General features: G+C 47.4%; 1 protein-coding gene across 9 annotated transcripts in view; it reads left to right on the top strand.

The window, feature by feature from the left end:
* Positions 1 to 27,540, top strand: part of CUX2 (cut like homeobox 2) — a 283,575-nt gene that overhangs the window by 177,243 nt on the left and 78,792 nt on the right. For 7 of the 9 annotated variants that reach the window (XM_058691237.1, XM_058691238.1, XM_058691234.1 and 4 more), the window contains 2 exons: positions 203 to 313; positions 4,027 to 4,074. The exons of 1 other annotated variant lie outside the window; for it this stretch is intronic. In XM_058691237.1, coding sequence (XP_058547220.1) covers positions 203 to 313; positions 4,027 to 4,074 — 159 coding nt within the window. The remainder of the gene's footprint in view (positions 1 to 202; positions 314 to 4,026; positions 4,075 to 27,540) is intronic. One more of the 9 variants, XM_058691232.1, reaches the window with a different exon arrangement.

Genomic DNA, 27,540 nt, shown 5'->3' with positions numbered 1-27,540 from the left:
TAAATTATTCATTTGTGCCAGGAGTCAATATCCTGTCTTTTCTCAGCTTTGTAAATTAAGAAAACTTGTTCAGAATGCTGTTTTGTATGATGATTAAAAAGGAAGAGGAGGGGGAAAAATCTTTTTCTTTTCTCTCTCTCTGTCTCTCTGTCTCTCTGTCTCTCTCTCTCTCTCTTTTTTTTTTTTTTTTTTATTGTTTCAGAAGGAGCTTAATTCCGTCGCTTCCGAGCTGTCTGCACGGCAGGAGGAGAGTGAACATTCTCATAAACATTTAATTGAACTCCGCCGGGAATTTAAGAAAAATGTACCTGAGGTACAGTATATTTGCCGTTATAGAATTAACTCAGTAGGAATGCAGAGTTTTCCCTGTTCAAACTATATTTTGGAAACTGTAGACATAAGTGACTAACAAGAAAAGAAGCTAATTAGCCACGAAGAAAAAATTACAGCCCCCAACCTTTGGGTGTTTCTTGCTCTAGTGGTGCTCAGCGGTGCTGTCTAAAGTGAGGGCACGTTGCTTCTCCATTGAAGTTACTCTTTCTGAGGTTCTCTAAAACATCCATCCCCCCCCCCCCGCCCACATTCATATCTAGTCAAACACCTGGCCTTGACAGCAAAGACAGTGTCTCTAGGGTTCTTGATTTTATTTTACTTTTCCATTGGTGTCTGGGAGAGGACAGCTATAGGCTTCCCTACCCTCTCTGGGCCTTCCCTCAATCTCCTCTGAAACTGCCTCCCACTGACATAAACAGGCCTCATCCTCCCCCTTCACCTCTTGCCTTGTAGCTCCACCCATCTGCTCTGCCTTTCCCAGCTGACTTGAAGTGGTCCAGATAATGACAAGTCCCCTCCCCCCACCCCCCATACCATAAGGCCCCCCCAAGGGAAGAGACTAGAATGGACTTGTTTTTGTTCTTTGCAGGGGTGAATGTGTTAATTCTTTTACTTTCTCTATCAGGCCCCCTGTTGCTGCTCACATTTAAAAAAAAAAAAAGATGGAATAAACACGATAGGAAAAATAAGGCCTTCTGATTGCATATAATGTCATCAAGGATATGACACATCAGAGCCACTATGGGAAACAGAGACCTGACTGCCCCCAAAGCCAGTTGTGCTTCTCTGTGTCCTCAGAGATTAATAGTTGACCTCTATGTCCTAACCTACTCAAGTGGCCTGGATCTTGGAGGAGGGTTGGGCAGCAGCTGGCAATTCTGGAAGTATCAGACCTGGAGATATTGATCCCAGTCTGCCTGTTAGAATCACCCAGGAGTTCTGTTGCCACCTTGCTGATGGAGGAGGGGGCCATGGAGAGATGGAGAAGAGGCAGGCCTACCCAGGAATCGGGCTACATGAGCACAGAGGGTTCAGGTCTTCTAGCTGTGAAATCTTCCTCACACAAGTCATAAGTATGTTCGGTTCTTCAAAGCAAGAAGAAGAAGTAGGCTGCAGCTAGAACCTGCCCATGGAGCGATTAGGGAAGGAATCTTAGGTTTGAGAGCTGAGGGAGGGTGCTCCAGGAGAAGGGGCAGCAATCTCAGATCCGAGTGTCTCCCATGTTGCGGCTTCAGAAGGCCAAGTCAAGTCCTTGGTTTGACTCCTGGAGCTAAGAAGGCATAGGTAATGCTGAGCATCCTTTGTTTCCCTCTAAGAACAGATAGTGGCTTATTATTTAAACTGATTTTCTGCCTAGAAAGAGGATACCAGAAGCTTCACCTCTGACTCTCCATTCTGTGGGAAGCAGAGATGAAATGGCCCTAGATCTTCCCAGCCCTACATGCTTTCTCTCCGGTCAGCACAAACCCTCCATCTCATCCTCCTCCCCGGGGGCCACATGGGAGCCCCCCGGGTGATGAGGGAAATCCAGGCCAGGTTTTAAGCCTCGGAGTTCGGCTTACATAATTTCAATACTGCATAATTATGCAATTATGTAATTAGAAGGAATAAGTTTCCATTCCTATTATAGTCGTGCCTCTGAAAATTCTCATTTTTGGAACTAGTCTCTCCTGATGGGGAGAGTCATGCCAAGGCTTTATTTAAGAACGTCATCTGGCTGGTGCCCAACTCACCTCCTGCTGGTGCCTATGCTTAGCTTCCCCCCCTAAGGTTGAAGCATACAGGACAAGGAGCTTCTAGAAATGGTCAGCATTGGCCCAAAGTTGGCCCTCAGATTTGAATCCCTTAAACTCTCTCAAGTGTGCCGACAGCTGGTTTGGGTTGTCTGTTGACCTGCATTCAGATGATAGCTGAGCCACTCGCGCACTGTGAGACTTGAGCAAGCCAGCCCCTCTCAGCGCCTTGGTCTCCCCTTCTGGAAATTCAGGGGACTGGAGAGATGGTTTCTGAGGCCCCTTCCAGCACTAATGTTTCCTGAACCTGGACCAGAGGTTTCCTACTGGTATGTTTTATTTGGTCTGTAAACTCAAGTTTTACAGTAAGTTTACCAACGTTTAACATCTCAGAAGATTTCACCCAAAACCTCAAATTTCTAGTACCTTTTGAGATTCTTTGGTAGATCTGGTCACACAGAGGCTCATGCCCACATGGCAGTCACCAGCTGTAGCTGAGCAACTGCCACCCCCATCACACAGTGCTTGAGTTCTCCCAAGATTTGCCACGGGACCTCCCAGCCTGCCTCCCTCATGTCCACTTCCCCCTGGCCTCTGTGGACATTTGAGTTCACAACCTGCGACCTAGGTTTTTGTGCATTTCCTTTTCCATGGCTCAGCCCATGCACCCCATAGTTCCTTGTGATCAAATCCGCTAGATAAATTCACATGAACTCCTGTGTGCTTCCTGAAGATCCCCAGCATGCCATCACTATATCACTGGCTCTGAGGAGCCCTGGGAAACACCCGATCAGTGAGGAGAGGTACCCAGGACCCAGAAGAGAGATAATTTCCAGGGACAGTAGCACAACCTTATTTTGTAATTAAGGGATTTATTCTTCACCTAAACTTAAGTATCTTGTGCCCACGTCTTCCTTTCCACTTCTCCCCACTGCCCCTCTCTCCCCCACACTCTTGAGCCCTTCACATCTCCTCCTTCCATGGGAGTTTCTTGTGGGCCATGGCTGACAGCAGTCATGGAATCACCAGTGGGTCTCAGAGGAAACTGAAGCATTTAGGGTTGGAATCTTGCAACACTAGGTTCTAAAAGGCCTCCCTCTTATGTCCTGGGGAGAACTCACAGGAGCCAAGCAGGGAAGCCCTTGGGGCTGGGAACCTCAAGGTCGTTTGTGAAAGACAGGAAATTGGGGTCCAGAAGTAGGATGCTCCCTTCTGAAGATAGCCCACTGCCATAAAGTTTATTAAACATTCACAGAGCCCTTCCTCTGATCTGGGCACCATGGAGGTGCCCCTGCCAAGTTCCCAAAAGCTGCACATTCTGGTGAGGAGGGAGAGACAAGTACAGAAGTTATGTTGCTAAAATGCGAAGTGAAGTGTTTGCCGGAGAGGGGCAGTTGGGTGAGGGGAAGCAGAGATGGCCACCTGGAAGAGACAGCCCTGAGCAAATGCTTCAAGGACAGAGGTTTTTATGAAGAGACTTCAGTGACATGGTGCTAGGTGTGGAGAGTTGAGGCCACCTCTCCATCCACCCCCCACCCCCCCACCAATCCCCCACTCCAAAGAGTGTCACATGATGCACCACCAATCCCCATGAGTGCTTTGCATAAAAGAGTATTCCACGATCAGATCTATTTGGGAAATGCTATTTCCTTCCCCCTCTTCCAGAAATGCACAAGGTGCATTATACTAAAGGTTCCAAAAAGTCTTTCAGGGAAGAAACTTGATGTTGGACTTTCTTTCCCAGTCTGATTTGGCTTGGCACCATGTGTGTGTGTGTATGTGTGAGTGTATCTGTGTGTAGGTGTATATATGAGAAACCCTTATGAAATCCCACAGATGCACATCCCATGGGACACATTTGGGAAATGCTGACCTAGGGGACAACAGTGCACTGCAAGCAGGGGCCATGGGGGTATCCCACCTGGCACTGTAGTGAACTCTTCGCTGATCTCTTTTTCAGGAAATCAGAGAGATGGTGGCTCCTGTATTAAAAAGCTTCCAAGCTGAGGTAAGACCCAAGGCCAATGGCATGTCACAAAAACATTCCCTGGTTCCCTCTCCTGTCCCACCTGGAATTGCCAGAGGAGGCCAGCAGCCTCTGGAAGCTTGGGAGAAACCTGCCTACCCCCATTGCAAACTCTGCCCCATTCTCTCTGGATCAGCCAATGGTGACATAGTAAGAATGGGTTCTCCATTCTGTTTGATGGGATTCCAGTGTCTGATCCCAAGAAATCTCCCTCTTCCTAGACTTTGTCCAGCCTTACACCAGCTCTGCTATACATAGTATCTGTGACCTTGAATGAACCACCTCACCTTCCAGGCTTGGTTTCCCATTTTTTAAATCAAGAGGTTTGTCTTCAGTGACCTTTGCTGTCCCCGGGCATTCTGCTCTGCTTTGATTCTCTAAGGCAGTCTTACAGATAAGTCCAAACAGTTACCAGCCTGCCCTGAAATCCTCTCTACTGACCCACCGTCTGAGTATAAAATCAACACTGTTCATGTTCTTTCCTGACAACCCATCGGACCCTGTTCCTTTGGCCGCAGCTGAGCTGTCTTCAGCCAGTTGTTTCTCTTGACTTCCTGGAGCCCTGTGATGAGGCCAAACCTCCTCCATTTCTCCTCTTGACTTGACTTTGTGACCAGGATTCTGAGAACGTCCACTTGTCCTGCTGGCAAGGGAGGCGGGCTAGGAAGAGAATGGAATTACACTGAGGCAGGGTAGTGGAAGGGGAAGTTGTTTGTCAAATGTTCCATCTTTAGGGGGCTCTTCTCAGTCTCCCCTGGATTTAGGCAGGACCTCAGAAGGGCTGGCCCTTCTCAGAACTCTCCGATGGTGACGTATTTTAAGTCTGTCATCCGCCAAGCGCCACATTACTTTAAATCTGTCTCTTTGGAACCGCGTAAGCGCATAAGGCAATATTAAAGTAAACAATAACTGGATTTACACAAATGTCGCTGATTTCCATATTTTTCATCCCTTCATTTTATTACTGAGTTGACTGATGTGCTTATTTATTTATAGGGCCATCCAGTATTGATTCATTTGGTTGTGAGGTGCCTGAGCTGAAGGGGGAAAAACAAACCAGAAAGAAGACCAATAATGTTGGGAATTTGTTGTCATGGCTTTGTGTTTTTTTAAAAAAAGAGGTTCCCATCTGCCAAGCCCTGGTCCCATGAGGGATGCTCAGCACACAAGACCTCTCAGGCAGCTGATTCCTCTGCCCAGCCTGAAGACAGGCACTGAGCAGCGCTTTTTCAGCTGTTCCCTTGCTTGGGCTGTGGGCGGAGCTTCTCTTAGCCACTTAGAGCCTCAGTTTCCCTATCTGTTCATGGGAATAAAGACACTCCAGCCGTTTTTGTGTTGTTTTATGGACTAACTGAGGTATATTGCAGGGAAGGGTTTTAATGTAATGCCTGGCACATAGAAAGCTACTGGGCGATAAGGAGCAGACTCTGGAGCCAACCTGGGTTTGAACCCTACCTCTGCCAGTTCCTCACTGTTTGACCTTATGCAGGTTACTTAACCTCTCGGTGCTTTTGTTTCCTTATCTGTAAAACTGGGTAATAATTGTACCTCCTTCATAGGGTTGTGATTGAGGAAGAGCAAAGTTAATGCCCATGGAGTGCTTAGAACATTGCCTTATGTTGATAGTCCTGGTTATTTTATTATTCCTGTTATCAGTCACCTCCAGTACAGGTTTATTTGGCCTCTGCTATGCATGGGCTGGAATCTGCCTCTTTCCTAAGTGGGTGTTCAAGGCTTTTTTCCGGAAGAAGGGGGCTCTCTGTCCCTGTAGGAAGCAGGTGTGACTTACATCATTTTTTCCATAGGAGAAAGAGTTCAGTGTTTCGTTTGGGTGATGATCCAGAAAACAATCAGTGCAGTATGGCAGAAAGCACGTACAAATCAGACTGAGGCAGGCCTAGCTTCAATCTCAGCACTGCTGCTTACCTAGCTGTGTGGCTAGGGAGAGGTTCCTTAACCTCTCTGAGCTGCAGCTTTCCTCCTCTGGCAAATGGAAGTTAATAGTAAAGATTCAAAGAACTAAGGGCGGAGGCAGTTGACACAGCGCCTGGTACACTGTTGGTGCTCAGTAACTTACAGAGGGAGAGAAGGTTTTAGTTGGTCCAAAAGGGAAGACAAAGCTGAATTCTCATTTCCAAATTCATGTGGCATGTTGAATTCACACTGTTTTAATAGCTGAGGATCTCCAAATAACTTCGTTAATTTTCTTAAGAGGGCTTTCCATCGTCCCTTTAACGTACCAAAAAGACTACATTTATCTGGAGTTTTATTCTTGAAACCCCTGCTTTCCTCATGATCTATTGACTAATCCATTGCAGCCGCCATGTCCCTCCCTACGCCTCCGGGGAGAAACGCCGCCAGAGAAAGGTGTTAATAAAAAGCATCTTCGTCTTCGTCCAGAACAAACTGCTCATGCACAAGCCGTTCATAATCCAAATTTGATTTTCATTTTAATTTTTTTAATGAGGGTTCATCCTTTATGCCACTTCCCTCTGCCGATCCACCAGGCTCCAGGCTCAGAGCAGAGAATTCCCAAGAGGGCATTAATCACCTCCCAGGAATATTCCCTGAGGCAAACACCATCTCAAGTCACATAAAGTAGCCCATAAAACGCCGGGGCTGAATATTCCTTCTTTCCCAGTATGGGCCTCTTGTTGAAATATAACATGTTCAACTTCATTCTTTAATTTCATTTCACCAGCCCTGGTATATACTGAATCTGGGCATCCTTTTTATCTTTTTATTCTGTATATGTGTGGGCTTTTTTTTTTCTCTTTTCTTTTTTCTTTTTTCTTTTTCTTTTTCTTTTTCTTTTGTGTGTGTGTGTGTGTGTGTGTGTGTGTGTGTGTGCGCGTATGCGTGTGCTGGTGGGAGGGGTGCAGAGAGGAAGTGAATTTGCCCTGCTGTGAATCAAGGAAGCTTTTTCTCTCTGCCTTGATTGCTTAAAGGACAGTCTTGATTCCCCCTGCTCAGGGAAACAAAGACAGCCAGAGAAGGTGGCTTAATGGAGACAGCTTGAAATGGCCAAAGTTTGAATATCCTTGCGCTCAGAGAAAAGAGCAAGACGAAAGCCCCGCTAATTACAAAAGTTGCTTTATGAAAGATAATTCAAAGCAATAATTTAGCAAACATAATCAAGTCGCACAGATGGGGTTGTTGATGGATGGATTGCAACATGCAATTAGCAGCTCTCGCAGTTACATATCATTAACCCTCCGAGCACAAAAATTATTTTCTCATTATTAGTTGAAAAGGTAAAATTAAGCTGACTAGACAGTAAAGGAACAAACTACAATTAATTACCTTCATTTATTACAGTCATTATTTTAAACTTATTTTTACTTGGAGAGAGAGATGAAAACATCTAAATTAAAAGTTTTGTTATGCTAAACCAGAGGTGAAACTTTTCTAAGGAGTGTGTGTACTGGCCCAGCCAGGAAGATGGCAGGGCCACTGTGAGATTTTTTTCTCTCTGCTTCCTTCTTCTTCCACCAGGAAGGACATGTAGCCTGAATGATGGAAAACCCTTTGGTTGAGTTGGAACAGACACATTAACCTGGGCCTGATGGAAACACTTCAGTTTGGGAACCACGGGGGCTGATGCAGAGCCTCTAATCTCCAGGGGAGACAGGAGAGCATGGCCATCAGACGTCCAGGGTCTGAGTTCCACCTGAACACTGACAAACTTATGTGACTTTGGCCAAGTGACTTCATGTCTCCGAGCCACTGTTTCCTGCACTGTGACAGCTCATAGGATTGCATGAGGTTCAGTGAAATCCTCTGTCAGGTGGCTGGCGAGTCTGATTCCCATTGTGGTGGGTGTGTTTGGTGGCATGGGGCCAAGATATTCTCTCTCTGTTCTGTCAAGGTCTGAGGGAGCTTGTGTGGCATGATCCCCTTCTAGGAGCTTAGAAACGAGACCAAGGTGCCACTTGTGAGAGACATATTCATCATCTGTTGAGTCCATGCAATCATGTGTTCACTCAACAAACCTTTACTGAAGCCCTACTGCATTCCAGGTGGTATTCTAGATGCTGGGCCTAGTGAGGGTCATGACCTCGCAGTTAACTAGACACCTGTTGATGTGGGGGAGGGCAAGTATTTGTGCAAGCCCCAGAAGGGCCTCCTTTCTGCTTGGAACCTTGCAGGTCCACTTAACAGATACTTGTGAAGCACCTACTATGTGCCAGGCTCCAAGTGAAAGCTGTGGAAGGCCCAAAGATGGTGAGACACCATCTATGCCCTCAAGGAATGTCACTAGGAGTTCGGTCCCTATGATTGAAATAATGTCCAGGAGTCATGTCAAGAGCTCACGGGAGGCCTCTTAGTTTCCTCTTAGAACTTCTGCTTCTTTTCTGAGCTTCACGTTCACAATCATCCCCTGCATAAGTGCAATGTGTCTGGCATTACCCCCTCAAGAAGTGGAGCCTGTGTCTTCATTCTTTGAGTCTGGGCCTGTGTCCACTTCAGTCACTAGAATGTGGTGGAGGTGACCCTCTTCCAATACCAGCTGGAGGTCTTCGCTGGACTGGTGATTCTGCCTCCTGCTGCTTGCAGCCCAACCTTCATGTAAGAAGTGTGACTTGCCCGAGACCACTCTGCTGTGAGAAGCCCACCCTGTACAGAGGGGGCCTGGGGGATGACGCTCCACGCGGATGAGAGGGGCTAGGAGCACTAAGGTACCAGGCGTGAGTCAGGGAGCCACGCTGGCCGTCCAGCCCAGTGGAGCCATCAGGCCAGTGCGGCTGAGCTGCCATCTGGCTGTGGACTGCCTGAGAAATAACAAGAGAACTGCCCAGCTGAGCCCCATCAGCCCACAGAGCCATGAGAGACAATAAGAAGCCATTGTTTTGAGCCACACCATTTTGGGGCAGCTGGTTACACAGCAACAGATCACCAGAACAGCCAGGATCTGCAGACTGCCAGTTCTTTCCCTCCTTCCCCTGATCCTCAGCTCCCTTCTCCCTCTCTCCTCTCCCCTCCTTCTCTCTTGACCTTCTCCCTTTTCTCCTCCGCCTCAGCTCCCTTCTCTCAGCCTTTTGTCAGATTTCCGCTCTCTCCAGACATCTTCCCCCAGCACCAAGTTCTTAGGCCTTCATCCCTTCCGAGTGCGGCCATCTCCCCTCACTCCAGAGGGAGAGTGCTGGGTGCTCCTGGAGCAGAAGCCAGGGCACACAGAAGGCACACTGCCTGCTCAGCTTCGGGCCTGGCATTGCCCTGCAGATGCCCAGGGGGGAGTGTCAACAGTTTGGATGATTTTGTCTCTTCTCCTTGTGTTTCTTCTGATGGGATTGGGGCACAACTCTGAGACAAACCCCAATGGCTAAAGGTCAGAGCAGATGGAAGGTCTGTTTGCAGAGGAGCAGAAAGGTAGTGGTGAAACAGGGATTTGCAAGGAAGCAAAAGGTGGAGTCTCACTGCCTCCCCTGTAGGCCATTTAGGTGGCAAAGCAAAGCTCGGTGCCCCCCAGCTTGACAGCTCCACCTCGGTGAGTGTTTGTTAGCTGAGTTGATGACTCAACCAGTCAGCCAACCAACCAACAAATGGATATGTTTAACTCTAGTCCAGTTAGATGTCCTCCACTGTGCCATCTGTCAAATGGGATGGGGACACTTTTCCCCCTGGCTCACATGGGTTTCGGGGGTGCCACCATGGTTGGAGATGTAAGATATCATAACCTGCTTTAGTTCGAAGCCTTACAGACCCTTCCCTGCAGACTTCACCCAGCCAAAGGTACCCAACACTCTCTACCCTGAGTGCCTCTCACTTTCATGATGGGCAGAGAGCTGGGAATTCTCTTCTTTTGACCACATCCGCCTACCAGGATCTTGTGATTGATCAGACCCAGGCCAGGATGCCCACAGTGCCCCTTCCTGATCTGGGTATCACTAAGCCTCATTGCCCACTGTTGTCAGTAAGCAGCCAGGCTTGGCACCGAAGGTGGGCCTTGCCTTTGTTAGAGAAGCCTCCCGAGGTGACTTTTATTGCATGCTACTATATACTGCATACTTTCTAATGGTTATATCATGTGTTTTTCATAAGATTTCTAATCAGGGAGAGGTTCTGTGATTAGTCCCTTTTACAGATGAGGAAACTGAGGCACAGAGAGGAGAGGACCAGCATTTCATCTAGAGCCCAAGTCTGTACCTGAGGCAGGGAAAGAAGCTAGGGGGCATGGATTCAGGCCCAGGAGGGTGGTGTGGGATCAGAAAAGTCCTTAGGGCAGAAACCCAAGGCCAGTGGGCCCCAGCATTATCTGGCCCCTGCCTGCCGCTCACCTCGAGCAGCAGGCAGCCTAACTTGTTCCTAGCTCAGAGGGTTTGTACTCGCTATTCCCTCTGCCTGGAATGCTCTCCCTGGACCATCTTTTTGCCCGATTCACTCCTTTCAAGTGTCAGATCCTCAGGGAATAAGGAAGCCCTCCCTGACCAACCCTGCACCCTGGTCAGTCTTGGACACCACCCCTCCCACCCCTGCCACCTTTCACAGCACAGCCCTTGTACTTGTCCACCATGACACTTAGCATAAGTCATCTTTACAGGCACCAGATCATTCAAGGCCTTGGGGCTACTTTAAGGGCTTTGGCTGTGACTCTGAATTAGGTGAGAGCCATAGGAGACTTTATAGTAGAGCGGGGACCAGGTCTGACTCAGGTTTCAGTAGGATCCCTCCAACTGCTAATCAGATGGCATGGAGGCACGGTGACTGAGAGGAGGGGGCTGTACCCCTCTTACACCACCTCCATCCAGTGCCCAGAGCCTGAGGTCATCATTGGCTTTGACATTGTTTGTTCCAGCCCTGAACACTGGGGATCATTTTTCCCTCCCAGGCAGTCATGGGCAAGGAAGGGAGTCCTAACCCAGGACAAGATTCTGAACAGGTCAATCTGTGTTCCTGCAGGCAAGCTGCCTGAGAAAGACATGGAGGGGGACCTCACAGTTCAGATCACCTGAGACAAACATATGTCTTCCTACCTAGGCCACAACCCCCCAGCCCTACGTGCCATGTCCTAATTTGGTCCCTGTGCTCCCCTTTGTTTTGCACGTGCCTACAGGACTCCTGCCATTCCCTTTGAGCTGAAGTTTAATTTCAGGGCCTTTTTTTTTCTTTTTGCCTTTTTACATTATTTGCTCGTCCAGCTATTTTTGATGTCTTAACTCTCTTGCTCCCCAAACTACCCTTTCTCAGTGGCTCCCAGCACTGTCATGACCATCCTTTGTAAGTGAGGCCTCCTTACGGTGACAACTGACATTAGACACACGTAGTCCTGACCAGCCAGTAAGACCAGGAAGAAATTGCCTTGCTGACCAGAAGGACCCACGGGAAAGACAAGCACTGGGGGCAAGCATAGGTTCTAGAGCCAGGTTGGCGCTGGCTTGCATCCTAGCTCTCTCTGCTTCCTGGCTGTGTGACCCTGGGCAAGTCACTAAATCTCTCTGGGCCTTGGTTTTCTTGTTTTCTAAGTGGACATAATAATAGTACCCACCTCATAGGGTGCATATGAGGATTAATTGAGTCAATACATGAAAAACCCCAGGAGCAAAGCCCAGCATATGTAGTGAGTGCTCCTTGAACTTAAGTTGGCATTTCAAGTGGACGAGTTGAGACTTGTCTCATCACATTTATTCCTCCCACAAGCCTCATGAGTAGGCTTCTGGTCTCACCCATTTCTCGGGTGAGGTAACTGAGACTCAGCAGCCAGCATGTGGTGGTGAATAGCTTAGTCTGAATTTTTAGCCAGCAAAGCTTTTGAGCCTTTAGTAAAGCCTCTCACGTTTCACTGCCTCTCAGCGACACAGTGAGAGAGGTGCTGCTGGTGTCGTCCCCTCTTACAGGTGAGAAATTGGGTCTCCGAGAGGTTGGCCGCCGGTCTAAGCTCACACAGCTCTTCACCAACAGAGCAGAGTCTGGAAGATGGAAACCTCAGTTTGGAGGGCTAAACAGAGGCATGGCGGTACAGGAAACACCGAGGATGTGGACTCTAGATTGAGGGCCAGAATTGGACACTTGCAGGTGGTTAGGGCTGGGGAGGACCTCATCACTCAGCCGGATGCAGGCCTTTCAGATGTGACTTTGCTGAGCTTTTTCAGACAGAATCCACCAGGGAAGCCCAGCCCATAAAGGGAGCTGGGATTCAAACCCAGGTCTGCACACTCAGCCCAGAACTTGGCATATAGAAGTGGCTCTGTAAACAGGGTGTCGCTCGCAAGATGCAATGAGAGGGACTTCTGTCCCTCCCACTGCCCCCAGCTTGCACATGTACACACACTCTCCCTACTCCCTCCTCTTTGATGACTTAATAACTTTGATGGCACAAGTCTCCTTGGCTTCCATAATGAGTCTTGCCCCTTTGGTTTTACCCTGACCAGCTTGGGGTAAAACTTAGAATGAGCTGAACATCCTTCTGAATTTAATATTAAGAACACACCAAAGCATCATTGAGCCTGTCACGCTGCATTACAACCAAATTAAGAACCAGCAGCGATCCTCTTTCATTCGGTATCATATGCCTTATAAAGTAAATTATTAATGCTTTTTTCCCCCCAGTTAAGCAGTTATTTGCAGTTGTTCCGGGTATTTCTCATTAGAAATAACATCATCTAAAGAACGATATTGATTGATTTTTTTTAATCTTGGAATCATGGACGTGAACCACATATTTATATGACATTCCCTTTAACTAGAATTCTCATGCTTTATTTTTATATTATTGATCTTTTTGACACGAATTGCTTTTTGGCCTTGTGTGAACGTTGTAAGCTTTCCGCCTGCAGAGGAATGGGTCGGCGTCTGGGCCAGGCTGGGAAGAGTGATCGCTCCAGCGGTGTGGCGGTAACATTCCCGCACATTTAACAACAATTAGTCTATGCTGACGCCATGGTAGGCTTTCTTGTATGAAAATTTACAAGCCTTTTAATGGACTGCATTATGGAAGGCCATGCGGGGCCAGTCGGCGGGGAGGTGAGGCCGCCAGGCGCGCATCCATCTCGTGGCGCTGTCAGCCAAGTGTCTGTTAGCGCTCATGTCTGCCTGGGGGTGGCAGGGAGCAAAGCAGAAGCTACCGCAGCCGCTAGCCCACAACACCAGCAGTCACTCCTGCATCCATCCAGTAGATCTTTGTTGAGCACCTACTATGTGCCAGGCATGGATGGTGCAAGATGCCGGGGCTGAGGTGGTGAGCATTCTTATTCACTCATGTTCAGAATACAGTTGAGCACCTGCTGTCTGCCAGGAACAATGCTAAGCACGCACAGTGAGAGGGTGAACACAAATTACTTATTCATCAGGCGCCCTTGGTGGAGTGGAAATGACATAAGCCTAGATTTGCACCTGGGTTCAAATCCCAGCTCTGTCCTTTGGCGCGGTTTTTAGTTTCCCTGACTGTAAAATAGGGATGGTAACAGTCCCCACCCCCAGGGAGGCTGGGAGGATCCATGCAGATAAAGAGCTTGATGTGGGGTAAACCTCCCAGAGGCGGGACTGTAGAATCATGATCATTTAGTGTTGTTGCCCTTTACTCTCCAGCCAGCAGTCCCTAGAACACCTATGCACACCCCTGCTTCCCTTTTCAGTTCCACTGAGACCTTCACTCTACAGCAGACACTTATTTGGCACTTGTTGTGTACCAGGGTGGGTGCCAGGCTCTAGAGATACGGCAGTGAGCACCCCAGGTTCTGTTCCTCATGACATTCACGGCCTAGTGGGAGAGACAGACAGATGGACACACACCCCTTGGTGCCGCTGACAGTCACGGCTGTGATTGAGTTTCACATGACCAGGATGTGGAATGGGAGAGATTAAACTAGCCCACTCATTCCCTCATTCAAAAACTATTTCCTGAGCGTCTGCTATGTGCAGACCCTGTTCGGGGCCCTCGGGACACTACAGGTTACAAGAGAGACAGGGCCTGTGTCCCTGGGGAACTCAGAGTACATTGGGGCACAAGGCACATTTGCATCATACACATAAATTACTTGAAAGGCAACATAGTGCAGTGGTTAAGAGCACAGTTCTGGAGCCAGACAGCCTGGGTTCAAACCTCTGCTCTGCGGCTTGCTAATTGTATGACCTGGGGCAAGTTATTTTTCTCTCTGTGCACCTTGATTCCTTCATCTGTAAATGGGTCACTTTATAGTCCCTATCTTACAAGGTAAGTGTGAGGATCAATTGAAGTTATAGATGGAAAGGTTTAAAATAATGGTGCAAAGAAAGCGGAGATGGGTATCAGAGGCTAAGCCCTGACCGTGGTTATGGCGACGAGTCTGATTCTGATTCTAAAATCATCCAGCAGTGTATTAACTAACTACAGACATGCTGAATGCTGCCAAGGCAAAATGCAGTTGCACCCAAAAGGCCCCATGCTTGCCTTCCCTTTGTTCTAGCTCAGAGGGCTGAACTGCATGACCCCCTAGGGGGGTCCATTATTACCATGGTGGGGCCCTTGAAGTGCCATCCCCAAGTTTAGGTACTACAGCAGGAACCTTCCTGGATGTGAGTGTCCTCTGTGAGGTGAGCCCTGCAGGAGGCCCTCATCACAGTATCACAGTCAGCCCCTCCTTTTGCCCTGAGTGGCAGGAATGAGGCCCAGAGAGGGTAAGAAAACCCCCTAGGGTCACACAGCCAAGAAAAGGACCCGGATGCATTTTCAGGTCCGTGGCCTCAGTCAGGCAGCTAATGAAAGCAAAAGCACTGGATTTGGAGTCTCGAAAAACTGGGTCCAAGCCCCACCACTGCCTCTTGGCTGTGGGACCTTGGGCAGGTCACTTCACCAGCCTCAGGCTCTTGCCCTGTAAAATGGGTTCTTATAATGCCCACCTTGTTTGTTCGGGGGGAAGGTGGGAGAGACAGGCAGATCACCACATGGTCACCAAGCATAAAGGAAACCGTTTCCTCTAAGTAACTGGCAGCACCCTTCCATCTAAGGCTTCGCCATTTAAAGTGTGGTCTATGGACCAGCAGCATCTGCATCACCTGGGTAGAAATGCAGTCTTGGCCTCCCAACATCCTGCCCCTGATCTCCTGAATCAGAATCTGCAGTTGAACAAGGTGCTTTAGTGTGATTTGCATGCACACTGAAGTTTGAGATGTTCAACCTTAGATCAGCCCAATGGCTTTCAACCCTGACTGCCCAGAGGGATCTCCTGAGGGCTTTAAAAAAAAAAAAAAAAAACACTGAGACCTGGGTCTCACCCCAGAGAGGCCAGCATTCTTGGTCTGGTATGAGGCTTGGGCATCAGGATTTTAAAAGCTTCTGCTAGAATTCTAGCATTTGAGGAGTTCTGCCCTAGAAGCTTACCATCTACTGGAGAAGCCAGACACATGGAAATAACCAGTGGTGTGCTGATAAATGCTGAACAACAGGCAGGGGTGGGGGTGGGGGTGGGGGAGGGAGGTATTTGGATCATCTCCCGCTTTCCATGGTGTAAATACTTCCACTGTGGCCAATTTCAAGCTGCCAACATGGAATTGGGAAGACATGCACAGTGGCACTCATGTAGCATCTCACCACGCAGATGTAATGTAAGGAACCTCAGAGCACAGAGAGTAGTGAAATGCAATCAAATAATTAGGAAGTCGTGAGTGCTGAATATGTATTTCCTTTCTTCCCCCAATTTTTTTTGGCAAAATACATGTAACTTCAAGTTTACACCGTCTGAACCATTTTTAAGTGTACAGTTCAGTGGCATTAAGTACGTTCACACTGTTGTGTAACCATCACCACCATCCATTTCCGTAACTTTTTTCATCCTCCCAAACTAAAACTCCATACCCATTAAAACAATAACTCCCCATTCCCCACCCCTGGCAACCACCATTCTTGTTTCTGAATCTCATTTTGGCTACCCTGAGTAATTTATAGAAGTGGAACCATGCAGTTGTTGTAGACTTTCTGTGGCTGGCTAATTTCGTTCAGCGTAACGTCCTCAAGATTCTTCCATTTGTGGTATCATTATTTTTAATATAAATTATTTATTATAATTGTAGGTTCGTTTGATTTAATTTTTAATAATGGCTATGTTTAACAACCAGCTTGCAAAATTCCTGAAAATTTAGCAATCGGCTTTTGCAAGCTGCTACAGGCCAGCCCCTAGCACACCACTAGAAATAATCCTTGTACCACGTGAGAACAGAGTCACAAATGGCAGGCTTTAGAGGTCAGCAAACTATGGCCCTTGGGCCACAGCCTGTTTTTATAAATAAAGTTCTGTAGGAACACAGCCATGCTTATTCATTTATATGTTGTCTGTAGCTGCTTTCCTATCACAACAGCAGAGCTCAGTAATTGCAACGAACCTGCAAAGCCAAAAATATTTATTATCTGGCCCTTTGCTGGAGTAGTTTGCTGACCCCTGCTTTTAGGTGTACAGGGTGTAGAAGAGAGTAAATTGACTTATTCATTTATTTAGTCGGCAAATATTTACAGAGCACCTTCTGTGTGCCAGGCACTATTCCAGGCACAGGTGCAAAGAAGACAAAGTCCATCCCTCCCAGAGGTGACCTTCTGAGGGAAGACAGACATAATTCAGGTACTCACACAACAAGTAAATATAGTATGATTACCATCTGCAGAAGGAGCTGTGACAAGGAACTTCATGGGGCTATGAGAGCATCCTGGGATGTCAGGGAGGGCTTCCAGGAGGAAATGAATTATGAACTAAAGCAAGAGTAGGAATGTTAAGATGTGGCTAAAACTCTAGGAAAGGAGGAATGGTGTTCCAGGTAAAAGGAACAGTATGTGCAAATGCCCTGAGGCAGGAAGGAAGTGAGACTTTCGTGGGCTAAAAGCCAGGGAGAAGTATCCTAAGTGCCCAGGCCCTCACCTGTGCCCTGGCCTCTGTCACCCCCAGATTCACCCTGCCAAGCACATCATCACCTTAAACCAGGCTCACCCTGGCACACTGGCACCCATTACCTCCCCACCCTCAAAGGCCACTTCCTAAAGTCTCCTCTCTTTCCACTCTTCTGGCCCTAGAGCCCACACTACAACAGACAAAGGTCTCTCATTTATTTCTCCTCTGAGGTTTATAAACTCCTGCCCTGTAATAAAATTATTCCCAGCACAAGCACAAAATAATAACAATTAAAATGCATAAAATCAAATATTCGTAGAGACCAGCAAAGATTAAGATTATCCAAATCCTATGTCCCAGAACCAAGCAGGGACCCTGCCCTGAGACCCAGGGACTGAGACACAGAGATGAGGCCAGGGGGCAGGAGGATATTTCCATTGATTGAGCACCTACTGGGTGCCACACTCAAGGCTGGTTGTCTGATATCTGGGATGTTGTGGAGTACTCTAGAGAATTCTAAAATAGAGATGATTGCATTTCTTTTATAAGGAGGAGACTGACACTCAGAGGTTGAGACATCATGATCACCTAGCCACCAAGTAGAAGAGCTGGAATTTGAACCCAAGTGTGTCTGCATGAGTCCTCATGGGCTCATTCCTGCAGCAACATGGAACACAGTTGGAGGGTCCTTCTCAATCACATCACAATCTAGTGCTGGTGGATGGGGGATGGGGACTGTTCAGTACAGTCATTCAGGGATCCAGACATGTCATGTCGTCTGGCTCTGCCCTCCACTGTGTCCTGGAGTCCCCTTCATTTGGTTGATACACAGGCGGGGGTGGAGAAAACATGGCGGGTCTCGGGAAGTTTTCAAGGTCCAGACCTGGAAGTGGCCACATTATTTTTGCCCACATTCCTTTGGCCGGAACTCAATTATAACACTATATCCAATTTCAAGGGAGGCTGAAAATAGAGTCTACCATTGTGTGCCTAAGGCGGGGAGAAAAACCCAGGATTATGTGAGCATATAACTCTGCTGCACTGTGGACTCCCTGCTTGATGGAGCACCTCCCTCATTAGCTGTTGGCAAACAGGATGGAGTCCAGAAAACAGCTTTGTACACAGTAGGCCCATACGTTTTGGACAGATGAGCAGAAGATGGAATTCATGGGCCTGCCAAATCCAGGGGTGCAGCAAATCAAGAGCAAGGAAGCATTTTAATGGTTTGTCCGGTGTTATATCCTACCGTGCATCCTGTTCTGTGCTGGACTGGCTAAGGAAAGAAGTGAGCTCTGTCCAACAAGAAGGCCAGGTCACCCGTTAGCAGCCCACATTCACTGTTCACTAAGAAATAAAGCAACTGTGAAGTAGGAGGAAAACGTCCTACATGTGCCATGGAGAAAGTGATTATTTTGTAGGCAGGCAATAGAGAAGACTTCCCAGAGGAGGTGAGGTCCCCGCTCAGGTTAGGAAGATGGATAGAATGGAACACGGAGGATAAGATGTGGCGGTAAGAGCACGGGTCTTGGCATCAGGCAGATTTGGGTTTGAACCCCAGTTTGGTCACTGGAGAGGTGATCTTGGGCAAGTCACTTACCCTCATTCCAAGCTTCAGTTTCTTTATCAATAAAATGGTGCCTACTGTACAGGTTTGTCATGAGGTTTAAATGAGATGGTTGCTTAGCTAAGTGCATAGCACACAGAAAGCTTAAAATGAAGAGTAATCATTCCTCAAAGGCTGTTGAGCAGGCAATGCCACTAGACCTATCTGGAGCTACAATATGTGGAGACTGGAGGAGAAGACAAGGCTAGGAAACACATTTGGGTGTGACAGAGGGGCCCTGAATGCCAAGCTGAGTCTGTGCTTTGTTTCATGGGCAGAGGAGGTGCCACAGAGTCCCTTTTGGTATATAAGGACAGCAGCACCAGAAGCCTTTTCTAGAAGACCCCTCTAGAGGTGTGTGAGGTAGAGAGGGTTGATTAAAGAGTCTAGATTTGGGGCATTTGAGACATAAAACAGTAATGGTGTCCTGGCCTGAGGCAGGGGCAGGAAAGTGGCAAAGACAAGCCTGGTGTGAAAGAGCTTGGAAGTGGGGCCCAGTCTTGACGCGACAGATGGAGATAGAAGCTCTGGAGGGCAACAGGGTGTGACCCCCATTAGAGAAAGAGGTGGAGGCAGAGCTGGTTTTGGGATCTTGGGAAAACAAGCCCCGTTGGTTTGAACACCCAGCTTCTAGGAGCCAGGGACCTCTGGACTCAACCCCAGCTCTGCCTCTCACCAGCGGTGTGATCTTGAGCAGGTGACCTGCCCTCCCATGCCTCATCTCCTTCACCTGGAAAATGAGGATAATATTTGTCCCTCCCTAAAAGGGTTGTTGCCAGAGGATTCCATAAGACTATGCCTAGCACATGGTAGGTGTTCAACAAATGGTCCCTGTTCTCCCCATCATTTTTCCTATTGAGTCAGACCAAAAACTGGATTAAGAAAGGATGGATGCTGGACCAGCAGGTTCCTCAGAAACTCTGCAGGCTGTGAGGATACTATTACTAATAACAACATCAGTAACCAGAGCAGCTGCCAAACCCCCCTATGTGCTCAGTATGTGCCAGACATTCTTCTAGACTCTCTACAAGTACTGGCCTTTAACATCATTGCTACAACCCTCTGGGATAGAGATTGTTTTGTGCCTGTTGTAGAGATGAGCATACTGAGGCATGAAGTCTAAACAGCTAGGAGGTTGGGTGATCAGCCCAGGAGCTTCAGTTTATGAAGATCAGATCTTTCTGGGAGGTGTACTCCGGACACCAGTCCCAGCTATTAACCCCTCGCCCTGGGGTGAGACAGGGAGAGAGAGCATCTCAAAGAAGACAAAGGATTAGAGGTTTCAGCCTGATTGATATTGGTTCAAGAGAAATGCCCAGATTTTATTTTATGGTCTACTTAATTGTGTGAGACCTGGATTCACATTCTGATCTTCCACTTGACTAGCATCTTTTTTTAATGTTTATTTATTTTGAGAGAGAGAAGGAGAGAGAGAGAAGAAACGAGTGGGAGAAGAGCAGAGAGAGAAGGAGAGAGAGAATCCCAAGTAGTCTCTGTGCTGTCAGCACAGAGCCCAACACAGGGCTCAATCCCATGAATCATGAGATCATGACTTGAGCCAAAAATCGAGAGTCGGATGCCTAACCAATTGACGACCCAGGCACCCCTAGCGTCTTTTTTTTTTTAATATTTTTTTATTTTTGAGAGAGAGAGAGAGCACAAGCGGGGGAGGGACAGAGAGACGGTGACACAGAATCCAAAGCAGGCTCCAGGCTCTGAGCTGTCGGCACAGAGCCCAACGTGGGGCTCAAACCCATGAACTGTGAGATCATGACCTGAGCCGAAGTTGGATGTTCAACCGACTGAGCCACCCAGGTGCCCCACCCCTAGCATCTTTGAGTTATAAAAAGTGTTTTAAATCTCTGTGCTTTAATTTTCTTTCCTATAATAATTGCGAAGATAATTGACAAATAATAATTGCCAAAAAAAAAACACAAAACATTGCCTTGTAAAAGCAGCAAAACCTTTCCATCATCCAAGACAAGGAGAGGTCATTGTGTTCATTCCTGTCTTCCTGACAGCTTGACTCTGAGTTATCCTGGACAGAGAGCTGTTGTGCAGGGCTTCTGAGCCTTTGCACATTCTGTTCCCTTCTCCCAGAATGCTTTTCCTCCATAAGCTCCCAGGCAAATCCCTGCTTGTCCTTCAAGGCTCCACCCAAATGTGACCTTGGCTGTGAGACTTTCTGGTCCTCCAGGTCCCTATCTTCACCTGTGTCCCCTAGGCTGTTCTGCCACCCCCTCTGGATGGGCCTCTTTCATTAGACAGGGATGTGGTTTTGACATCTCTGTCTCTCCCGGAAATGAGGTATCACAGAATCCAGCTCCATTGTTTTCCAGATTAATTTACCCAGTGCTCTCTGCCAGCAGCCCAGGTGAGCTCTTAAGAAGGCAGACACGTGACAGGCCTCTCTGCTTATAACCCTCCAGTAACTTCCAGGGAACCTGGAATGAAATCCAGACCTCTGACCACCACCAGTGAGGCCCTCTGCCACTCATCCTGTAGCTTCTCTCTCATCCGGTCCCCTTCCCTCTTTGCATCCTTTATGCACTTTCTTGAAAGCATGCTCTCTCCACCTCAAGGCCTTTGCACCTGCTCTTCCCTCTGCCTGATGCTCTCTCCCCACCTATTTTGTCTGCTTAATGCAGGGGCTCTCAACCTCAGCACATCTGACACTTGGGGCCAGATAATTCTGTGTTGCGAGGGCTGTCCCCTGCATTGTAGACTGTTGAGTAGTAGCCCTGACCTCCACCTATTTGATGCCAGTAGTATCCCTCTCCTCAGGTGGACAGCCAGAAGTGTTTCCAGACAGTGTCCCCTGAAGGGCACAATTGCTGAGAACCACTGACATAAGGCCTACACGTCTTTCAGATTGCTGTTCAAATGTCACTTTCTCAGGAGAGGCTCTGTGACTTCCCAAATTTAATCAAGCCTCCTTATTACATACGCTCATGGCATCCTACATAATATTTAGCCTGACTTATAATTATGTATTTATTTGTCTATTCGAATAATGCTTGTCCCTCCCTAACCAAAGGAGAGAGTGCACTCTGTAGACTATTTTGTTCCCAGGTCCAACACAGAGCCTGACACACAATGTTTGCCACATAAGTATTTATTACATGAATGTTGACATATAGTAATATTGGCAAACATTGCTATGGTGGTTTCCATGTTCCAGGCAGCATTCTAAGCACTTTACAGATACCAGTTCATTATTCCTCATGACCACCTATGGGGCAGATGCTATCAAAATTTTACAAATGAGAGGAATGAGGCACAGAGAGGTTAGGTAACTTGCCCAAGGTCACACTGCTCATCAGAGGCAGAAACAAGATTTGCACCCAGGCAGTCTGACTCCAGAGTCATTTACTTTAACCATTATTTACTAAGCACCTACTGTGTGCCAAGCAATGGGGATATAGCAATGAGTAAGAGGTACATAACCTGTATGTGTGTGTGTGTGTGTGTGTGTGTGTGTGTGTGTGTGTGTATGCAGGTATCCCACTCAGTTCCAGAAAGGTGGCTCTGTTTACAGGTGCAGACACAGAGAGGCTGAGATGCTGAGCAAGGTCACATGGCCAGTTGGCAGCAGAACACCTCTCTGTTCCAGGCCTTACATGCTTACACGTCCATGGGTAGGGACACTTTGACAATTTAACCAGTCAATTATAATAATATTTTTCTCCTGGAATGTTTAAACAAAAAAAAAAAGTTGGCTTGCCAAGGTATAATCATGGCTCAGAGGCCAACCTGACATTAGTTATTAATTAGGCCATTATGCATTCCACAGTGATAATTGCTTTGCTGCAAAGTCACCAAGCATGAAACGGACCCGGCACAGAAACGCAATCTATCAATCTGAGAAGTCGCAGCCTAGTTGCGTTCTCTCACCTTGAGTCGGGTGTACACCATAGCAGGAAACAAAAAGAAATTAATGATACATCGATAGGCAATAGCAAGCCAGACCTTTCCCCGTGCCACCCCAGGAGATCAGATGCCTGGGCTCAGGGACAGCATCTGAGTGAGGTTTTATCAGTGAAAATGGCCATTTCTCTTTGATCTCCTAGACGGTAGAAATCTGTTCATCTCCTTTCCTTTTTTTTTTTTTCACCTTGTTATTTAGGAGGAGAGGAAAAAAGCCATCTCTCTGCCATCTGTTTGCCTCGCCTGTTGCTTTTTGTAATGAGTAGGGTGGGGGCACAGCAACACTGGGGCTTCCTGGGCCATCAGGAGTAATCCCGTATGTCTGTGTTCTGTCTCAGTCTAGGTCTTGTCCCAGGCCTTGGTGGGGGAGGGAAGGAGACCCCCAGCCCCTTCTGAGCCTCGGAGTGGGAGGCGTTGGTGTTGAGGGCAGCTGGAGGCCCGTTTTTAGAGAAAGCCTTGGAGTGCAAAAAACAAACATCCACTCAAGCTAGCCTTCACAAAGAGAATTTATTACTACGTTAGCTGTGATGATATTTATGAGACATCTGTTGTATGCCAGACACACAGTTGTGCCATTTAATCCTTATAGGAGTCTATAAGGAAAGAATTGGTATTCTCCCCATTTTACAGAAGAAACTGAGGCTCATCAAGTTGAGGTGACTTGCCCAGAGTCCTTCAGCTAGTGATGGAGCTGGGATTTGAACCCAAGTTCATGAGCACAGCACCCTCCTGAGACCACATGAGAGGCCAGAGAAAGCACAGCTGGACTGCCCAGAGGTGAACAAGGAACCAGGTGAGCCAAGAAGCAAGGAGGGCACTTCTGCTGCAAGGGGCAGAGTCCCTTACCCTTCCCGCTCCCTAGGCTGGCTTTCTTGCACATGTTAGAAAGTGGCACCTGTTACAGCCATCTCAGCCTCCGGGTTCACCCCACAGTCACTGAAGCTCAGACAAATCAAAATCAACCAGTCTCAAATTCAAACTCCTGGGGTAATGAAGATCATTAGCCTAGCTTGTGACCAGTGTCAGCCGGGTGCAGTCAGCTGTGGACAGGAAGATGCCTCAGTACAAACATCAGCTGCTGTGGCCCATCTCGGGTAGAAGAAAGATCATAGACTAGCCAGCTGGCTGTCAGGCCTCATCCAGCCTCTTACCAGTTTTTTCCATCCATGCTTCCCACCACCCACCTCTCCCTCTTATCTTACCCCTTCACATCGTGGAGCCACTGCTAGGTTCCTGCAGGTGTTTGTGGTTTTGCTCTTGGAGGAATGGTAGAGTGATTCTCAGTAAAACAGAGAGGGAAGACAGGTGTCTACCTCGGGGTGTAGAAAGCCCTGAAAGTGTACAGATCTCCACCACCCTAAGCATCTATATATTTTGCCCCAAAGTCAAGACAAAGAAAATCATGCGGCTGAGAATGAATTGCTTCTAGTTCTTGCCCATCAGAGCCAGGCTCTGTTGCCATTTTGTTTCATTCTTTCACGTGATTTGCCTACACCAAGACCTTACGTACCCCCTAGGTTCTCTGTGGAAGGAGAGTCAAAACCAGCGAGCCCTGCTCCAATAGTTGAGAGTTTACTTCCAATCCAAACAAGACGGCAGCCAAGCCTGGATGAAAACTTCCCCCGTTGGCTCAGCTTCTCCATGGCACCTCCAGCCTACGTTGCAGTCTCCCACCGGGCCCATGAGGGCCAGGTGGAGCAGTTTGCTGTTTCTGTGACACATTGACCACCAGAGCTTGGGATGGCCCGCTTACCTGGACCACCCCTTAAATTAAGCGATCACACTGAAATGTTCCTGACTTTTTAGCAAACTCAGCTACACAACCTCTTGGGAAGTTCTTCTCAGAAGCTGACTCCTTGTAGTGTGAAGGAAGACTTGGATGTCTCCGTTCTAAATGTTTCCTTTCCAAGGTACAAGGTGGGGAGACCTTGACATTGCGAAAAGTAGTGAGAAGACCATATTCTCCTATCCATACCTTCTTCTCTTAATGGGGGAAGGCATAATCATTCATCAATTCAACAGATATTTGTTGGACTTCTACTACATTCCAGACGCTATTCTAAGCAGTGAACAAAATATTCTTGTAAGGTATGACAGATTGATAACAGTCTGCTGTTTGTGGAGAACCTGTTCACTTTGATTTAGACCCAGCTGCATTTATTCATTCATTATCTTATTTAATCCTTCTAACATAGTTACTATTATTATCACCATTTGACAGAGGAGGAAACTACTACTTGGAAAGGTTAGGTGACTTTCGTAAAGTCACAATAGCAAGTAGGTAGTGGAACTGAATCCAGGTGGTATCCTTCTAGACCAGGGACTGGCAAATTACAGCCCACTGACCCAATCCAGCTGGCTGCCTATTTTTGTAAATAAAGTTTTATTGCACACAACCATGCGCATTCACCAGGGCAGAGTTCAGTAGTTGCAACAGAGACCATTTGTCCCACAGAGCCAAAAATATTTACTCTCTGGCTCTTTACAGAAAAAGTTTGCTGATCTGTGTTCTAGATCAGACTTGTAAATTTCAAGTGTTCAAATTTGACTCCAAGAATGTGTATCTTCCTACAATCATTTCTTTCTTTCTCCTTCCTTCCCTCTCTTCTTCTCTGTCTTCCTTCCTTTTACTCTTTAGTATGGAAAAATTCAAAACCACAAAAACAAAGCAAATAAAATAATGAGTCATGTGGACCCAGTTTCAACAACTGTTGGCTCATAGGCACTTGCCTCTCACACCTCTGGATTATTTTGAGGCAAGCCCAATTCATTGGATCATTTCACTTCTAAATATTTTAGTGCATACATCTAAAAAAAAAAAACCTTTTCAAACATTACTACAATATCATCTTATATTTTTTAACAGTTTTTTAAATTGAGATGTTATTGACATGTAGCTTTATATTCATTTCAGGTGTGCTATGTGTAGCTATTGCTAAGAGATGACCACAATTAGGTGTAGTTAATGTGCATAACACACATGGTTACTCTTTTGTTTAACAGTAGTTTCTTATTATCATCCAATATCCAGGCAACGCTTCAGTGTCCCTGATTCGCTCCTCAGTTTTTAAAAAAATTTTTTGATCCATATCAGGACTCATACAGGACCCACACATTGGGATTGGTTGATGTACCTCCTAGTATGGCAACCCAGCTGTCCTGGTTGGACTGGGATACAGAACTTTTGGGTTGTAAAGCTGGGAAGGACCTGAGGTATAAAATTTTGGGGGCTAAAACCGGGAAAGCCCCAGGCAAACTGTGACAAGTTGGTCACACTACTTCTGCTAATCTGTAAACTCCCTTTCCATCCCGCACCTTTGTGTGTGTGTGTGTGTGTGTGTGTGTGTGTGTGTGTGATTTATATGTGGGAGTAGTTGGACCACTTTTCCTGAAGACTCCCTACTCACTGCTGGTTGCCAGCTCCTGATACGTCTCCAGCAAGGCCACTGTACTCGTTATCCCAGGAGTTTGAGTTTGAGATCGGTTGAGAAGCTGAGAAAGCCGGCCTAGAGAGAGAACAGGATGACGGACTTTGCCCCTTGCAGCAGAAGTGCCCTCCTTGCTTCTGGGCTCTTCTGGTCCTTGTTCACCTCTGGGCAGCCCAGCTGCGCTTTCTCTGGCCTCTCATGTGGTCTCAGGAGAATGCCGTGCTCATAAGCTTGGGTTCAAATCCCAGCTCCACCACTAGCTGAGGGACTCTGGACAAGTCTCCTCACCTCTAGCTGAGATTTTTCTGATTGTGTTGCTACGTGTGGTCTAATTTCCTCCTCTGTGCCCTGTGTTTTGCTATGCACAGGCAGTTGGACTAGAGGCTTGGTCACATTCAGGTTCTGTGTTTTTGATAAGTCTTTTCATAGGTGGTGGTAGGTGCTTCCATCACAAGGTACATAATGTATCTCCCAGTCAATCCCAGGGCGGGGTGGGATCAGCTGGAGGCAGGGACCAGTTTGATCAGTGACAAGCCTGGTATGACTGCCTAGGGACACCTAAACCCCCTCCCCCAGTATGTCAGGAAACCTCAGCCAATGTCCTCTGATAGTTAACATTCATCATTAATAATGGAAGCGGAAACCAAGAGATTTCATAGCTGTGCAAGGTAATTAAATTATTTACATGAATCTAGTCTCACTTGATTATTTCCACGTTTCCCACCAAACATATGCCTTTCTCTCATTTGCTGCTATCCTAGGCTCTCAGCTGGGAGGATGAGGGTTGTGGGGGCTTCACAAGGGCTGCTTGCCTTTGAGAAAACAGCAAAGAATATGGGGTTCCCCATCTGAGCCCCCTTCCCCCGATAAATGGAAGGACTTCTCCCAACAGAGCACAGGGGATACAGCAACTTTTTTCATTTCTAACCTAAGGTGAACTGTTTTTTATATTTTTTCCCCAATAAATCATGTTGTTTCTAAGTTTTGTCATATGGGATAGTGGGAGGCGAAGAGGGGAACAGAAAAATTGCTTCCATTAAATTGATGCTGTTAGTGCTCCTGGCAAAGAGAGAATGAGAGAAACAGGGGAGAGAGCATTTGAACTAAAAGGTTTGCTCTGGCATTTTGTGCCAGGTACTAGGGGATGGTGTTAGGAGAGAGGAAAAGAAGCTCGTCTCCCCCCCCCCCCAACACTGGGTGCCTTCTGTTTGTGTCCAGGTACCTGGTAAGGTTCCCAGTAGAGTAGGGGGACAGTCTGGGGGCAGGGTGCCATTTTATACCCCAAAGCAGAGATACAAACAGAGATACAGGGGCCTTACAGTTAAGCTGCATGAGCAATGCAGGCACAGCCGAGATGACAGGGTGGAGACTGAGGCAAGCCTGGGCTCTGTGTGCCACCTAAAGAGTGGCCTCCGCCCAGCTCTAGCAGACTGGAAAAGTCAGGTTTTGCAGCATCTAATGGAGGCTGAGAGCACAAACTTGGAAGCCAAGCTACCTGTCTCCAGATCTGCTCTGCCCACTCTCCTCACTGTGTGACCCTGGGGAAGTCTCTTGACTTCTCTGTGCCTCTGCTTCCTTATCTGAGGACTAGAAATGATAATTTCACCTACCACTGATGTGCTGGAGAGACTCACAGTGCACTCCTTCATCGGTGATATTGGTAGCTTGAAATCTGCCACTATGGGAATATTTATGCCAC

Source organism: Neofelis nebulosa, chromosome 11 (assembly GCF_028018385.1).
Source record: "Neofelis nebulosa isolate mNeoNeb1 chromosome 11, mNeoNeb1.pri, whole genome shotgun sequence".
In the NCBI taxonomy this organism is placed as follows: Eukaryota; Metazoa; Chordata; class Mammalia; order Carnivora; family Felidae; genus Neofelis; species Neofelis nebulosa.
This window is presented reverse-complemented; position numbering and strand designations above follow the sequence as displayed.